Here is a 17402-nt window from a genome sequence, read left to right as displayed (position 1 = left end):
ACCCAACCTACTACCATTAGATACTCTGGACCCCTACAAACCAGGGTCCCCAGCAATTTTACCTAACATATGCAAAACACCAACAGCCAACTGTAAAGGCATATGGGATGACCTCTGAGTGGGGAGTTACACATATGCCAGCAATAGCAAAATAATCTACATTCTGCTGGTTACTCGTATGGAAGTAATCTTTCTCTAGATCACTATCACACAAAGAGAAATGTTAATCAGATATATCCTATAGAGCCCTCCCCATTACACATAATTAAGTAGTTACTGCACTTGTTGCAATATACACCATCTTCTGCAAAATTTGAAGATTTCAACCCGAAAAAAAATTATTAGCTCAAATGGATCACAAGTTACCAAATGAAGTGCCACATTTGGTTCTGTCATGTGGCAAACATTTGGAAAGTTTGACTTTATGGCTTACATTTGCTGATTGCCTTGTTCAGGCCTTAAACTGGCACATTTTATGTGAAATTGTTGCTTAGAAAGTAATAAAGTGTGTTGAAATTTCAAAATAGTGAAATAAAACAGAAACTGAATGTACCACCATATGCCACATCATTTTCCTTTTTTTGCCACATAATTTAGTCAACCCTGCAAGTTAATTTCTACTGCCAGATTATTCTGTACTCCTGACCGTATTAAAGTGCTATTCAGTAACTTCAGCAACGGGGTTATCTGATTTAACAGTGATTGGCTGAGTGGCTATCACTACATCCAAACACATTGTAGTACATTAAACGGGTTATTGTTTTCATTCTGTATGTTACATGACTCTGACTCTTTTTAAACTGCATTTCTGTAACATCTGCATTGTGCAGTGGTGGGACATGGTGAGAGGCGTACTTCCTTGGTATCTAATCATTTCCTAATATCACAATGTTATCAGTGTGTTGTTGATTGATCTAAAGCATCCAATTCGAATTTGTACACTGCTATCATATCACAAAAATCATCTGGGTCTTGGAAGTGATTTTATAAGCCTGCTTCCACCAGCTAACATTACTGGAAGTGGGATCTTTATAAAGAACGGTAGACAATTTGATTCATTAAGTACTCATAATAACACTTATGGTAGAGACTGAGAACAGATTTGAAGTTTTTCATGACGAAACATAATTCTTGGACACATGACTTGATGACATCTCCTCCCCACAAACAAGCAAAATATGCAAGAGTGCAGATGACTTTTAACGGTTTTAGGCACATAGAGCATTGGAGACCTTTACCTACCTTCCCATAGGAGCCTTGTCCCAATACCTTCAACAACTCAAACTGTGAAGGATCAGCTTTCTCAAACCCTTCCTTTACATGGTGGCTGATGTCAATCTCCTTTACTATTCCGTCTTCCTGGGGAGCAAAGAAAAACAACTATGTCATCATCTCACCCCGATACAGGATAAAGTCAGCTTTGCCTGTCTCTTGGTACAGATTGTCTACTTTGCTTTCCACGTGGGATTCACCTATACAGGTCACAACACATGCATACATACATACATACATTCATGCATACATACATACATGCATACATACATACATAAATGCATAGATGCATACACACTTACATACATACATACCTCCTAAAGAAGTTGATTCATAATAAATGAGTCCCTTTGCAGAAGATAAGACCTTTAATACTGACTTTAGGGATTGAAGGGCCAACATTAGGCACTTAAGAGTCTATCACAAAGGTATTTTGGAGTACATAAAATAGTGTTTCTGTTGTACTCTACAAAAATTTGACACAAAACATCTAAGATTGGAATTAAATGAGAATGCCCGGGGAATATTCATATGTAAATAGTGAAATTTGAAAGGATTGTGGTCTCTTCGCAGTTTTGCTAATAAGGAATTTGGAGTTTGTCCCAAATCACTAAGGTGTGCAAAAATAAATGAAAAAGCTCTCCTGTAGTTTGCTTCTCGTACTTATAAATGCTTCTGTGGATTGCCCATTCATTCTGGACGTTGCTATGCGTTGCACAGACAATTCCGGACTGCTGTCAGCATTGGGGAAATTGGCAATCAACCTAGGAGAATCTTGAAAGATAAGGGGGATCAGGCCGTACTTCATTTGAGCTCTTTAGATTCAGCTTTCCCAGAATTCCAGGTCACGGTGCAATATGTCCTCCCATTCACACTGGTAACATATCCATGCAGAGCCTGGATTGCTAGTCTCTTCTTACTTCAACTGCCATTTTGTGCACTAACAGCTTATTCTAACTCACTGAAATGTTTTCATTTTTCCCATGAATCCTGGAAGCTGTTTATGCATGTTTTAAAAACATAATTGCTTAAATATAATGCTTGAATATTCCTCTTCATTCAATTTCTTATCACCGTGTGTACATTGTGGATCAAACCACTTTGAGGGGACGCTGTGTGACGATACTTACAGCCTGGTCCTGGTGACGAATTAACGTCATTCAGTTTTTAGCAACGCTCCACCTGGCAGGTGCCCTATGGCACAGAACTGCCTATGCAAACACGGATGGAGTACGGTGGCACAGAAGTGTTCCGGATTAAGGTGTGTCTGGTTTAGGAATATAGATGGTTGGGAGCAAGAGAAGCTGCCAGGTCAAACCCTGCTGTGCAGTGCAGTGTTGGTGCATACACAAGTGCGACTTTTGACAGCTACACGTTGAAGCACTGTGTGTAGAGTCAAATCCCACAATTCTCAAATAGCACATCAAAATGAAATACCACAAATTAAAAAAGAAACTCATGGATTTATTACTCACATTGTACTCGTTTAACTGCTTATTAACCCAGAACAAGTACCCCTTGCCCCCTATCACTCAACTAATGATTAGTTGGAGAGCGGTCCTGTGGTTTGGTTACAATGTTCAGAGGGAAAGTGTTATGATGTTGCCATGTGGAAAATTTTCATTAGACATAATTGCATCAATGTAGGCTTTTGCGATTCCTTAATTGCGATTATTAAGGAATCGCAATTAAGGAATTGCAAAAGCCTATGCATGTAGGAATAGCTATAAAATTAGCGATTCCCAAAGATTTCTTAATTGCGACTCACAAACTGTGAGTTGCAATTAAGGAATGCCTTTTCATTCATTCCTATGGGCATGCTCAATTTGCAAGTACCAATAGGTACTTGCAAATTGTACATGCAATTTTAAGGGTGCCAGGGTGTCCAAAGGGCACCCTGTTGCACCCCTGGAATTGATCTGTGCACGCATGTTGCACACACACATGCTCCAAGGGCATGTGTGAGTGTAACCTACAACTTTGAAAAATGCACTTTAGTGCATTATTCAAAGTTTTCGCAAATTACCATCAAGTACAAATTGATGGTAATTTGTGCCCCCTGTTACCAAAATCTCAATGTGCGATTCCATCATGCATTGCATTATTTAAGAAATCGCAATTTGCAATTCCTTAAATGCAATCGCAATTTAAGAATTCTCAATAATTTGCGATTTCCTAAATTGCGAGAGGCTGACAGGTTGATGCATCACAGAAGCCCTTTTTGCAGGCGCAAACAGCCAATTTTTGCAAATCGCACCGTTTGCGCTTGCAAAAATGGTTGATGCATATGTCTTGAAGGTTTTTCTTTGCAGGGGCTATGCTGCACTGACCAATGGTGTCTGGTTCGGATATAATTGTGCCACTGAAGACCAGTTGTTACAACCTCATAACTGGTCCAAATTTTGCAGTTGCCACCTGTCTTGCTGATCACAGTGCAGCTGCTTAACAACCTTCTGTCAAGGAACAGGGACGAATATTGCGAGCTCTGCAGTGGTGGGAAAGACAAGCCTAAGATGGGGCTAGGGAGCATACTGTAGCCTGCCACCAGCAGCATATTGTCCGATAAGCAGTGGCAAAGTAAATAGACCAGATTCACAAAGGGACTTACGACTCGAGGAGGAATCTTGGCACTGCAGTGTGCAATGCGGAGATTCCGCCCTGAGTGCGTAGACTCCTCATTCGTAACTTTACGAGTCATACTTCCCTTTGCTAATCGGGCCCAATGTCTTTTAGCCATATAGTATAGCAGTGTGGCTATGCAGCATGGCTGAACTGTAAAGTTTGAAAAAAGCACTATGACACAGCCAGCACTGGAACCGCATTGCAGCATTTTATCCTGGGCGGGACAGGCAAGCAAGGATGGAAGAAGAGGGTTTTGATGCAGGCAAGCACTGACCATGAGGACGACTGGGTATGGCGGGACAGGCCCATAGAGAAGGAATGGAAGAATCAACATTATGAAGGGGTGAGTATGAGGGGGAAAAAGCAACATGGATAAGGGGTGGGTGGGAGGTGAAGAAGAAATATACCTCAATCACAGTAAGAGCAGCAGACGAACACTAAACTTGTGTAAGCAATCTGTGCTTGGTCCATGCTCCATAGAAAGAAAAGAAAGTGATGTCCAGCACGCACTGGCCAATTAGGAGGCAGCAAAGAAGAATTACAATGAAGCCAATGAATGTAAGCAATGGGGGGACACCAAATCATTTTTTTGAAAATAATATCCCTCACAGCAACAGTAAATGTGCTGTTGGCAGGTGAGAGCTAAGAACGAAAAGTGGAATATTGTGTGATATTCAGCTTATCTTTGGGTTATATGTCAGGATGTCACTGAACAAAAAATTGTGACATAAATATCATATCATAAATATTGTTTCTACAATTGTTATCCCATTAGTTATAGATTTAGTTTTATTGACACCAATGGGGCGAATATTTTGCCAGACAGTATTAAGACCATGATATTTTGAATTCCTACGTTAACTTCATGATTAACTCTAAAGTTTTATGAGCAGGAAATCATGAAGGAAATAGGAGTAATATTTTTCACACATCAGAGAAAGATTAAGCACGAAGCCCTTTATCTGTTGTGTGAAATAAAGAATTCATTTTGTCAAAGAAAAGGTCTACCTTGTATGCCTTCTCAAGAAACACTAAACATATACCGTTCCAATTACCGCTGTAATCGACTCGTTATAATTATATGGCTGCTGATCCATCAAGTGCATTACTAGGCGCTAATTAATTTAAAAACTACTGTGGTGCGGATTAGGTATTGAGAGCGTGTTATTACTTCAAAATTTTGTTGTGAAAGCATACACGGTTACATTGCTTTGTTGGGCACCGATTGAGAAATCCCCTGAAAGCATGCCACTGTGCTTAGCCACTCCTTCCGCACCGCGAGGAAGTATTATTATTAATGGTAACATTACCAACATCCTCTGTGCTGTCAATCTGCACCCCTCCCCTCCACCCCCCCTCCCACCTACACGTTTCTCTACAGTAGCAGAACTGTGGCAAACTATAGCCCTATCAAAGATCCCAGACGATGTGCATTAGACTTCCTAATGATTCGCAAAAGAGTGGGATCCCTTAATACGCGATTTGACTTCACTACCATTAGTGAGGGACTATCCACCTATGCTGAGAGCACTGGGACTGCTTGAAACTGATTGTATACGAATAAAGATGTTTTATCCCTGCATATTTGGGATTTGAGGGGGAGACAGTCCCACAATATATAAATTATTTAGGTCGGAGTACTCTGGTTAGGGTGGGACCTGTGTTTTTTTTTTTAGAGGGATTTTCAAGGTTACATGAACAAAACAAGAGTACACTTGCATTGTTTCCGATTTAAGATGCCCTCAGCGGGGTTATTAACATTTGAATTTGATTGCAGTTTGCATATGATCACAATGACTTAAATGCGTCTTTCGTTGTAGGCCCCTGCATTATTACATGGCTTCTACTTTATCCATACTAACAATAAAAAATGTTGGAAAAAAGATGACATTGCTTGAAAATGTAGAGCTGCATAGAAACCATTGCCTTTTTCAGAAACTTTCTTATGTCTGGCAGCGTTTGGGAAAATAGACACAACGAATTCAAGATGTGGGCTGGGTTGAAACAGTCGTTATTTTGTAATCCAATGAGCAAGTCCCTTGAGCTTGCATGCATGTGAAGCAGTCCTTCCTCACCCTATCCCAGTCCTCCCTTTATTTCCATCTTTAGCCCCTCTTGGTAGTGTCAACACTTATCTTTAAGGTAATTCAGTTCAGGAGGTCCTCCATCCTTATCTTTAGATCATTGGAGTTTGGTCCAAGCAATCTGAGTGATACTGAGACTTGGACCTGTCAACCAGCAGAGTGAATAGACTATAATTCAGCCACAAAACTGCTATGTGTTGTTTTATCATGGTTCCATGTATGCTACTTTTTTCTTAGACTTCACAATCCTTCCTTGCCATCCTCTTTGATGAAAATGCCTCTTTTTGCATGTTTTGACTAATACTGTTGGGTGTTGGACGGTGTCAGGTCCCAGTGCATGACCTATGATCCCTAAATGCTAGTCACATTGGTGAAAATTAGATTTCCACATTAAAACTACATATACATCCCTAGTATATAGTATACTGTGTACATAGGCCCTGTAAGTTAAATGTCACTAGTGGACTGCAACACTTATTATACAACTACTAGAAAGACCATCTAAAACAATACTCCAAGCTTGTTTTAAAACTGCCATTTTGACATGTTACATTCACCATTTTAACAAGCCTAATCCTTTCTTTTAAATAGTAGTACGTCACACTTAAAGTAGACCTTACCAGCCCTTGGGTAAGGTGTATGGTACTTAAAAGCAGGACATATGTATTTAATGTTTTACATGCCCTTACAGTGAAAATGTCAATACAATCATTTTTCATTGTAGCAAGGCTAGCTGTGCCATACAAAAACAAGTTAGTTTATTACACTCAATAAAGCTAACTTCTGATTGGCACTAGTTAGGAAAATACTTCAAACACTCATTTGTATAGTTAAAAAATACATCTTAGTGCAACACTTGAAATTTGTCTAACTCTTTCAGAAAAAAAGTGACTTTAGAAAGTCACAATTTTTCTCCCTAAGGCCTCTGGTAGCCTTTTCAAAGCTTATACACTGTGCTCCCTGCAAGAAGTCATGAATGTCTCACAGGAAAGGGAACAACAGAGCTTTGAGTGGGGGAAGTTGTGGTGTCCTCCTGACGTGATAGCCTGGGGGATGTGCTGACCAACTGCACAAGCTTCAAAAAGGCATCCCCTGTCACAGGCAGATGTAACTCATACTTAGGCTCGCAATTTCCATTGTCCAGGTAGTCAGGATGACATCAATTCCAGTGGGGGAAAAATTGTTTGAGAACTTGTTAGCAGGGGACGGGGTTATTTTACTAGACAAGCCTCTGGAGTGTGAACAAAGCTTTGCCCAGGGGAAGAAAGGTTTTGCCATGATGGACCACATTCCAGCAGGTGACAGACATAAACGTGGCATACCTGGAACACATCTGGACCTGTGGAAGACAGAAGAAGGTCTACATTGGCAGTTTAACCTGTGGAGAGCGACCCCAAAAGCTAGACCTGCTCCCATTTGTACCAAGGACAGAAGAGTGTACCCAAGAGCTAGTTGGCTAGCCTCCTTTTAAGCTCCAGAAACACAAAATCTATAATAAACCCAAGTCTCTTTTGAGCCCAGCATACCAGTTCCAACTGGATATACCATGAACCATGCTGGTGGCTTCTGGGAGATTGAGTCCTAACCCCCAAGTGGTGCTCAAAAGGTTGTAGACCCTCCCCTCCCCTCCAAACATGCAAGACAATAAACACAAAACTAAATACTGTGTATACAATTACAAATATATACAAACTGGCAAGTGAAAGAACCAATTAAAACTACAGACGTTTCACAACAAAGAAAGAACAGAAAAGTATATACCCAAATACATGTCGACTAGACTCAGTATGCTGGAGACACAATTAACTGCTTACACACCAGTAGTCCATACCTCGCAAACCTACAATACACCCATAGATATGTCTAAGAAATCCAAATGTGATATACACTCCTAAAATGGCATGTCTGTAGGCTTTAAAGAGGAATTGCTATACAATCAACAGTAAAATATAATCCCTTTCAGAAAAAGGAAGCATTTCAGAATTGTAACCAACATATGCACTCATTTTGACTTCTACCATTAATCTGTCATTCCTATGGAGTTTTACACACAGGAAACAGAAAACACAAAAGAATGAACATTTCCTGTAAAGTCTTATTTCTATCATCAAACAAGGTTAACCAGTAATGACTGACTACTATACGGCCCTGCTCAATGCACTTCATAACCTAAAGCACAGATGTGGCAATGCTTCAAGTTCAAAAAATCAATGGCCAGAAGACTTAGTGCCACTTTTTTAAATCAATGCAGGTATTTTGGTGGGTACCTATTACACTTCTAGCAGCCCACCACAGTCGAAAACAATGCTTGGGGTAGTGCCACTGCTCCTCCTGTGGTCACCGCCATTGAGATGTGGAAATGCCTGCAACTCCTCACTAAAATTTACGGAGCAAACCATATACCCATAGACAATGCTCGGATGTGGCTAAGGCCTGCTCGCATTTTCCTTGTTGTTTTGTTATTCTGTTTTTCTGTTTTAAAGTGCATGCAGAGATGGCAGTAAAACAGATGCCCTGCTATCTCTTTGGGAAAAGATGATGGTGACGATAAGTGGCTTCGGAGCCGCATGGTGAAATGTGGCTCCCCACAAACTGAAGCACTCGCTCCTTCAATGCTGGGTGGGACAGCTCACAAAACACTGCCTCCCTTTTCCTCACTCATACACCAGGTAAAGGAGGATGCAGTGAGTGTTCTGGCAGGAGGTTGGCTTAGCCCCTTACAGACATACATAGTAAGGCTCAGGGAATTGACAGTGTTAGAAATGGGGGTCTCTAGTTGGCAGAGGTAGGTACCTTTGTCCAAGTAGGGAGCCTTGTTTCTAGTCAGGATAAGGGGGATACACCTTTTAGATAACCCCTGCTCACCCCCTTGGTAGCTTGGCATGAGCAGACAGGCTTATCCCAAAGGCAATGTGTAAAGTATTTGTTGCAACACTCACAGTAACACAGTGATAACACCACAAATGGACACCACACCAGTTTAGAAAATTAAGTATCTTTATCTAAACTTAACAAGACCAAAATGACAAAAATCCAACATACAAGTATTAAGAAAAATTACTTTTAAAAGGTTTTAGCAACTGAGTCCATAGAAAACTACGGATGCGTGACTTCTTGCAAAATACCTGTCGTTGTGACAAAATTCCTAGAGTCAAACAACCGCAGCGATGGGAAGAGTAGAAAAACAAAGAGATGCGTCAACTCCTGAGACCATCGTGGATGCGATGCGACAGTTTCACTGGACACAGGGGAGCTGTGCATCGGGTCCAGTCTGTAGGGGGGAAGCGATGCGTCGACTCTAAGACGACTCCAATCCATGGGTGATGCGTCAAGGAAAATATGGCGAGCAGGAACGATGCGCGGAAATCTGGGATGCGTTGGTGAACGATGCGGCAGCAGCAAGCATCGCAGAGTCGAGCTTTTCTGCGCGATCCCTCGATACGTTGATTTCCTTGTTGTTGAGTTTCTTTCCAGCTCCCAGCAGCAGAAACAACCTCCAGAGACCCCACACAGTCACAGGCACTCCTGGCAGGTCAGAACTCCCAGCAAGGAAGTTCAGGGGAGCTGGGGGGTGAAGTCCTTGTGTTCCTGAGACTTCAAAACAGGAGGCAAGCTCTACTCAAGCCCTTTGAGACTTTCCTCAAGCAGGGGACACAGCACACATCAAAGTCCTTCTCCTTTCTTTGGCAGAAACAGCAACTGCAGGCCAACCCCAGACACACAGTAAGGGCAGTACTTCTCCTCAGTTTCTCCAGCTCTTTTCCTCAGAAAAGGTTCCTCTTGATTCCAGAAGTAGTCTAAAGTTCAGGGGGTTTGGGTATGAAAATTGTATCCCAACATGTCTTTGTTCTCTTTGTGCAAGGGGCTCTGAGCCCAGTTCAAACCAGTTCTGTAGGGCACTCTGCGAGTGCACAATAACCTCCATTGTCAGTGTGAGCCTTGGCCCCAGACACACCACATGGGGGGTGGGGGGTCAGAGCCAGCATTGTGGAAGGCAGGCACAGCCCTATTCAGGTACAGGTGCTACTCCTCCCACCACTCCAAATGCAGATCAGGCCCATTCAACCTAGTGCTGACTCATTCAGGAAAGGCAGGACACACATCAAACCCACCCTCCCCCAGTGGCTGTCTGATAAAATGCACCTCCCCTGCCCCTGTCACTCCAAAACCAGACAGTCAAGACACAAACAGGCAGAGGCACACAGAATGGTTAAACAAGAAAATGCCTACTTTCTAAAAGTGGCATTTTCAATCACACAATTCAAAAATCATCTTTAGTAAAAGATGTGTTATTAAATTCTTAGTTCAGAGAGCCTAAACTTTGTTTTTCTATCATATCCCTATGGGAAGAAATGCTTGTAAAATGTTACAAAGCCTTCCCCATTTGGTCCTGTGGGGAAAGATAGTCTTTCAATAGTGAAAAACAAAATTGGCAGTATCTCACTATCAGGACATGTTACACACATCAGTACATGTCCTATCTTTCACATACACTGCACCCTGCCCAGGGGGGTACCTTGGGCCTAGCATAGAGGTGTCCTATATGTAAGAAAAGGGAAGGTTAGGGCATTGCAAGTGGGTGCACCTGCCAAGTCGACATGGTAGTTAGCAAACTGCGCACAGGCACTGCAGTGTCAGGCCTGAGACATCTTTCAGGGCTACTCATGTGGGTGGCACAACCAGTGCTGCAGGCCCATTAGTAGGATTTGATTTACCAGCCCGGCACACCCAGTGCACTTTACTAGGGACTGACCAGTAAATCAAAATATGCCAATGAGGGAGAAACAATCATAATAACAATTTACACAGAGAGCATATACACTTTAGCACTGATTAGCAGTGGAAAAGTGCCCAGAGTCATAAAACCAACAGCAATAGGTCAGGAAAAAATAGGAGGAAGAAGCAAAAAGTTTGGGCATAACCCTGCAAAAAGGGCCAAGTGCAACAGCTGGGTAGTAACATGGATGGCAATTGGGCCTTCATCTCTAATGTCGGTATTTTATAGTTCAACGACAATCTGCTTTTGCCTGTCTTCTACCTCAGACACTTTCCTGGTGGCTTAAAGCCGATTCTTAATTATCAATGTGAGTGATTCAACCTGCACACCAGAATTTTAAAGTTAAGCTAAATTACTTAAATTCATCGAACGGTAATCAATGTGGGCTGCTTCATGTATGGGACATGCTGCTGCCCTCAACACTAGAAATGCTAGAATCAGTCTTCATGCCTATTACATTTGTTACGTCAAGAGGTAGGGCGGTTTCCGTGGAGCAAAGGCACTTGAGCTCTGATACGCATGCATAACGGTCTCACGGATTAAAAAAGGAAGGCGTGATAATTGGTGGGAGATTTGAGCCACGGTTGTTTACCAAAGTAATCTTTTGAATGCGTAATCATAGACATCTGAGTTAGGTGGCAATTTATTGTCTCTTCTCTCCTATGAAACTGTTCCCCTGAAGAAGGGTTTTGCTTTACCCAAATTGCATTGGGGCATCACTGGAAACATTTGTGTTGAACCTTTTTATTGTTTAATTTTATCATTGAATCATGTAGATTTGTTATTTTTGAGAAACAACAACAACAAAAACGTAGTCTTATGTATGGAGTTGCATATATGTTTAAATATGAGCAATCACAAGCATAAACTTTTATTGTTTGGTTGAAAATTATGTATTTTTGTTTCATTTAAATGATAAACACATTGAAACTGCTGAACCCTTAGGGGTCATTGTGTAGTGTGCTTCATTTAAGCTGTGCAGTTTTCTGCACACTGAGCCTAGCATAAAGCCGATTCTGCCTGAAATCTGTGTGATGAGTGGGTGCCCCTGAGCTCCATGGCACTCACCATGCTCAATCCCAGCACTGAACGCAAGTGATATTGCAAGACAGAGAGATCTCTAGCCTTGCTAGACTACATTGAATGGAATTTTTTGTTACTTATGCCTTGTGATGTTCTCCAGTAATCAGGGGTATTCATTGATTTATGGACTCAAGGTCTCTCAGTTTTGGTGATGGTGTTCTGATCAGTATCATTTTAGTTTTCCATAGCCCTTGGACACTGCCTCTTGCTTATCTGTTGCAGCACTCGGCTAAAAAGAGCTTTCATACCTACCCTGCTGTCCTGGCTTCTGGTAGTATCCCTGTCTGGGGTGTTCTTGCAGCAGCACCTCTTAGCCCTAATGGTAGTCTATTTTCCCACCTGCAGTCCCCACGGCTGCTTGCAATGTGCCTGTACATCCAGTGGAAGCCTGGGGTAACCTGTTACAGGGCACCTTCAACTAGGACCAGTCAAAGAAGTTCAAGAGGACCCCTTCCTTCAGGTTAATCAGCAAATCTATCCTATTCTGTCCTCAGACGGGGAGATGGGGCAAAACAACTGGCTATAGAAACATAGTCCAACGGAATTCCAGAAAAAATACAAGTCCATAGTCCTTCATCTGCAAACAAGGGATCATCAGCAAGCTGGTTTGTTCTTTTTCTATGCTCTTCTCAAAGTCTTTTTTTCTGTGTTCAGGAGTTTAAAACAGAAAGCAAGGAATTCTAGATGCTTGGAGTCCCTAGCCAACCTAGAGATGTCATATTAGGCTACCAACCCTAACTGACATTTCATGGAAGCAACCCACAGACTAGCCAACTCTCACACACACCATTATGGAAATTTCCAAGGTTCTGAATTACACCAAGATTCAGCCAAACCTTTTCTCTTACCTTGACCCCTTCCATCCAGAATGCTTTTTTTCTGCCAAGGCTTCAAAAAGAACCCCTGTGGGGATTGTTTCCTGGGTTTTGTCAGATCTCACTTTGTCTTTGTGAGAAAAACATGCTCATGTTACTCAGCGAGAGGCAGCTAGTCACGTTTAGGAGATGTTACCCCTGACCCTTTGCGTCCCAAGATCCTAGGAAAAAGACTAAGGGCCATATGTATCATACTTCCGTTTAGCAAATTCCAAATAGCGAATTTTAAGGAATCGCTATTTGGAATTCACAAAACGGTATGTATGTACAAAATCGATTTTCAATAGCGATTCCTTAGCATTCCTAATTTGCGATTAGCAAATTGCTAATCGCAAATTACCCATTCATTTCCATGGGCCAGGAGGCCCATAGGAATGAAAGTGCAATTTGCGATTAGCAATTTGCTAATCGCAAAGTAGGAATTTTTTCAAAGGTGCAGGGGTGTCTCAAGAACACCCTGCTGCACCCCTGAAAAAGACATTTGGGGCATATGGCGCCCATACATGCCCTAAGGGCATGTATGGGCGTCATATGGCACCTTTGGTTTTTTGTAAAAAAGCTTTTTGAAAAGAATTCGCAACTTACCACCAACTAGAAGTTGGTGGTAATTTGCGAATCCTTAATGACAATTTTTTAATATTTTTTGTTTGATACATTGCATTTAAGGAATCGCAAAATTTGCGATTCCTTAAGTGCAATCGCAAAATAAGGAATAGCAAATTTTGCAATTCCTTATTTTGCATCAAACATGTTTGATACATACCATTTATCTAATTATTCGCAGAATTTTGGCCTTTGCGAATGCTAATTAGCTTGATACATATGGCCCTAAATCATAGTAACATGATTGTTGAAATTGAGACCTTGATCTGCCAGCTGACCAGCAGAGTATTTATATTAACCCCAGCAGGGTAGTTCACACTTAAATCTCATTAAGGTTGGCTTGAGGAAATGTGGCCAATTTCAAAATGCATTATTGAAAGTGTTTAGTTCCCATCTGAAAATTAATATCCGTTTGAACCCAGGAAAATATAGGTCATTACACGTCAAAAGCTTTTCTACATTGTACCAATCAAAAGATGCTTGTTAATCATTTTTAACCAAAAGTGCTATACCAGATAAAACATTATAGATTTACTCTTCAGCCAAAAAGAAAAGTGGCATTTCTATTTGGATTACCAGTTGAATTAAAAGGCCTAAGCAAGCCATAAGTTGAGCTGGTGACAGGGGACAGTGTTGCATGCGTGCAGATACAAAGCTGAGTTAGACAAAAGCCTACAAACATGTGCAAATGTGAAGGTACACGTCTTTACGTGTAACTAGCATAGAGCCTCCTAACTAAGCTGTGCAGCAGTGGACCTTTTTATAATAGACGGGCATTGGTGGCAGCAATTAAACCATTTTAAGAGAAGCTTACAGTGAATGAGACTGCATTACGGAGAACTATTCCCAACAGAAGTAAAAAAACTGTGAGCTTCCTAAGATACAAAATGTTTTTTTTAGAAATAAGAGCCCACGTCCACACAGACGTTTCATGGTGGCAACATATTTAGCAGTAGCTCATTTTGGAAAAGTGTTGTTTCAAATGTACTTGGGGGAAAATAAAGATATCTTGCAGTTCCTGCCATCCACATTCATTTCCATCAGAGCTGTACTTATCCTTACTGGGACTATGAGTCAGACTGCCTATAACTGTTTACAAAAGCACCAAAACCTTACATAAGCACCCAAAAGAAAACCTAATCTCTTTCTTTATCGACTGTGGCTACTTAGTGATGGTCAGCATAACATTACTGTCCCAATCCAAGTAGTAGGATGGGCAACCTAGTAATATCAAAGGTGATATTCCAGTTGTTCCCTATAAACAGAAATTGGTACTCAGTAGGCGTTGTAAAGGGGGCTCCCAAGCCTCCCTGATTCTTGGGTAGCTTGATGGAGGAGTCAAGTCTCAGGCCAATGGAAGTGGTTGAAAGATGAGTCTCGGTACAATAGAACAAGCTTATTAGAGTTACAGTACAGCCGGGTTTCTTTATCAGTATGAAAGAACCCTTTTGTAATACAGTGTATAAATAAAATATGATAAGAGAAAAACAGTAACTAAATAATGTGAAGAATAACATTTACACCAATCAGGGTTTGTGTGGCCACAGACATTAAAGTACACAGGAGGACCATGACTGAATCCTACAATCTGTCTTGATCCAGCTACCTCGGAGGCCAACCAGTGTTGATAGAATTCAGAGATATCTAATCTGGCAACACCAGTTAGGTGATGGTGGAGTAGAAATAGAGTAGCTGGTCATGTTTGATGTGCTCTTAAAGTTGAAAACTGAAGACTGTTTCAAGATGTTGCCCATAAAATGGTGCTCTTTGAAGGGTCTGTAATGTAGATGAAGAGCATGTCAGTGCATTTAATCAAGGAATGGTAAGATATGCAGCCTCTATATGTTATGGAAAGGTGGCTGATTAGTTTATGATGTTGAGTAATGGTGAAAGGACATTGTAAGAGCAGCATTTCACAATTGAAGAGGACAGTGCATCACCCCATAGGTGAAAGCTTCTATAAAGTCAATGATGCCTAGTAAAGTATGAATAGTTAGAAGGTAGTAGGTATGCCAGGGGAGAATTGTGTGAAACTGTCTTGTTTTGCCTGTCTGGTTGTTTGTTGTGCCTATGTTAGAAGTGTTGATTTATGTTGGTGAATTATTGTGCTGAGTGTGTGATAGAAGATGGGGAGGAGATTAAATAAGTACTTGGCAGTCTTTTCAAAGAGCCTTCCTTTCATTTTTAGGTTCAGATGTAGTTTTTAGGTGGAAGTCAGATATGACACTATTGTTGTTGTTGATTGCATATTTTTAGGACAACCTTGAACTTTGCAAGGCCAGGAAGATTATGGAGTGTGCTCCATGTCTTTTGAAGTTTGCAGGTATGTCTTTTGTTATTAATCTGTAAAGCGGCAGAGAGCTTAGATTTGATGTTTGTGAGCAAAAATGGTGTGACGATCTAAATGGACAAAGCAGTAGTGTGAGAAATGGGATTTCTGGTTGGCTAGGGCAAGCACCTAAGCCAGGCAGAAACCACCACTCTAGTCCGGGCAAGGGAGTTACACGCCGAAGATAACCCCTACTTACCCCCTTGGTAGCTTTGGCACGAGCAGTCATGCTTATCCCAGAGGCAATATGTGTAAAGCATTTGCGCAACACACTCAATCAATCAATCATTTGTAAAGCGCACTACATACTTACAGAGCAGAGACACACTAGGCATACCACAAAAGAAACTCCACAATAAGTTATGTAAAAATAGCCTTTGTATTACCCATAAAACACAGAGCATAATCATATGTGTACACTGTGCCATTGGGCACTAGGTATTACTTTACAAGGGATTATATACAGGACAGGGCCAATCGGGCCACAGTCAGAACAATCAGAACAGGTAAGTAATAATACAACCAGTAACTATTGGTACAGGCACTTAGTAACAACACATTATACATAAATCACATTAGATCAGGGCTAAACCACCTTAGGCATATATCCTAAATTAGCAGTGCACCTCAGTGGCACTTAGCATAAACACCTTCTGTAAAACATGATCAGCAACAGTGCACCATAATCACTCATCAGGTGCACACTTCAGCTGTGCATGGCAGTAGGGAGATATTGTGCCCAAAGACTTTCTGGAGCACATCTAATCACACTATGCCCCCAGTACTTTGTTCACCATCGCGTTATCCACCACTCCCTAAGGTACGAAGTTTTCACAAGATGAGCTCTCAGGGGAGCTTACTTTCCCGACAGGACTTCCCCTACACAGCACGTCCTTCCGTGCACAAGGGCCTTTCCACTAGCCCTCCCCAGCTGTAGATTCAGCCCAAACAATACACGTAATGCGAGGGGGGCGGGGTGCAACTCACCCTGGCCTCCTCAAAAGAATGCCCCTGATGCTATACCTCTCTTCGGGGCAGCTGCCCACTGCCACCCGGGGCAACTGCCCTTCATACAGGGAAATGTCGGCACGGCCCCTCGCCGGGCCTCTTACCAGTCCTGCCACCTCAGGACAGTGGGGTCTTTCACCACTGCAGCCCGGGTTTAAAGAGATACCTGGCCGCTTCTCTTCTTGTTGCCCGGGGAGCCCACAAGGCTCCGTCTCACTCCCGCCACCAGTCTCGTTCACAGCAGGCCCAGGAGACACACAGGGCTCTCCTCATACACCCGGGAGCCCTGCTATTATCAGGCTTCAGTGCGTAAAGCCACGCCCACAACTAGGCAGCAACTTCGCCGTACTTCCGGCCAGCTCCGATTGACTTGTCGGGTGCAACAACAGCCCGGCCCACAACAAGGCAACAGATGCCTGACGTCTTCCTGCTTTGTGAGGCGACCTCTTCGTCCAAGTCTTGGGTCCGCGGTGCGGCTGCTCTCACCGTGCTTTGAAACCAGGAACCGCCTCTCAGTGTGCAAAAAGCTGAAGCGCTCACGACGTGCTTGCTGTCAGCCAGAATACCGCTCCTGTTTCTGGCTCTGGTGGTGCGATGGTCAAAGGATCGGCAAACACCAATAAAAACTTCTCCACCTGCAAGGGGAGCACCTCCACCAACCCCAGCGCCCTTGTAGCCCTAAAGATGACAAAGAATTTCCCCCCAAGCAGAAGGAGGAGGGTGGCACCTACAACAAGTCCAGTGCTCAC

The 17402-nt window shown here is 42.3% G+C and overlaps 1 protein-coding gene across 2 annotated transcripts in view; it reads right to left on the bottom strand.

Annotated features, from left to right (window-relative positions):
• Positions 1-17402, bottom strand: part of LOC144763264 (ribosomal protein S6 kinase alpha-2) — a 1818960-nt gene that overhangs the window by 1246691 nt on the left and 554867 nt on the right. For both annotated transcript variants that reach the window (XM_078648717.1, XM_078648718.1), the window contains exon 2: positions 1243-1359. In XM_078648717.1, coding sequence (XP_078504843.1) covers positions 1243-1359 — 117 coding nt within the window. The remainder of the gene's footprint in view (positions 1-1242; positions 1360-17402) is intronic.

The sequence above is a fragment of the Lissotriton helveticus genome, chromosome 6, assembly GCF_964261635.1.
Source record: "Lissotriton helveticus chromosome 6, aLisHel1.1, whole genome shotgun sequence".
Taxonomy (NCBI): domain Eukaryota; kingdom Metazoa; phylum Chordata; class Amphibia; order Caudata; family Salamandridae; genus Lissotriton; species Lissotriton helveticus.
This window is presented reverse-complemented; position numbering and strand designations above follow the sequence as displayed.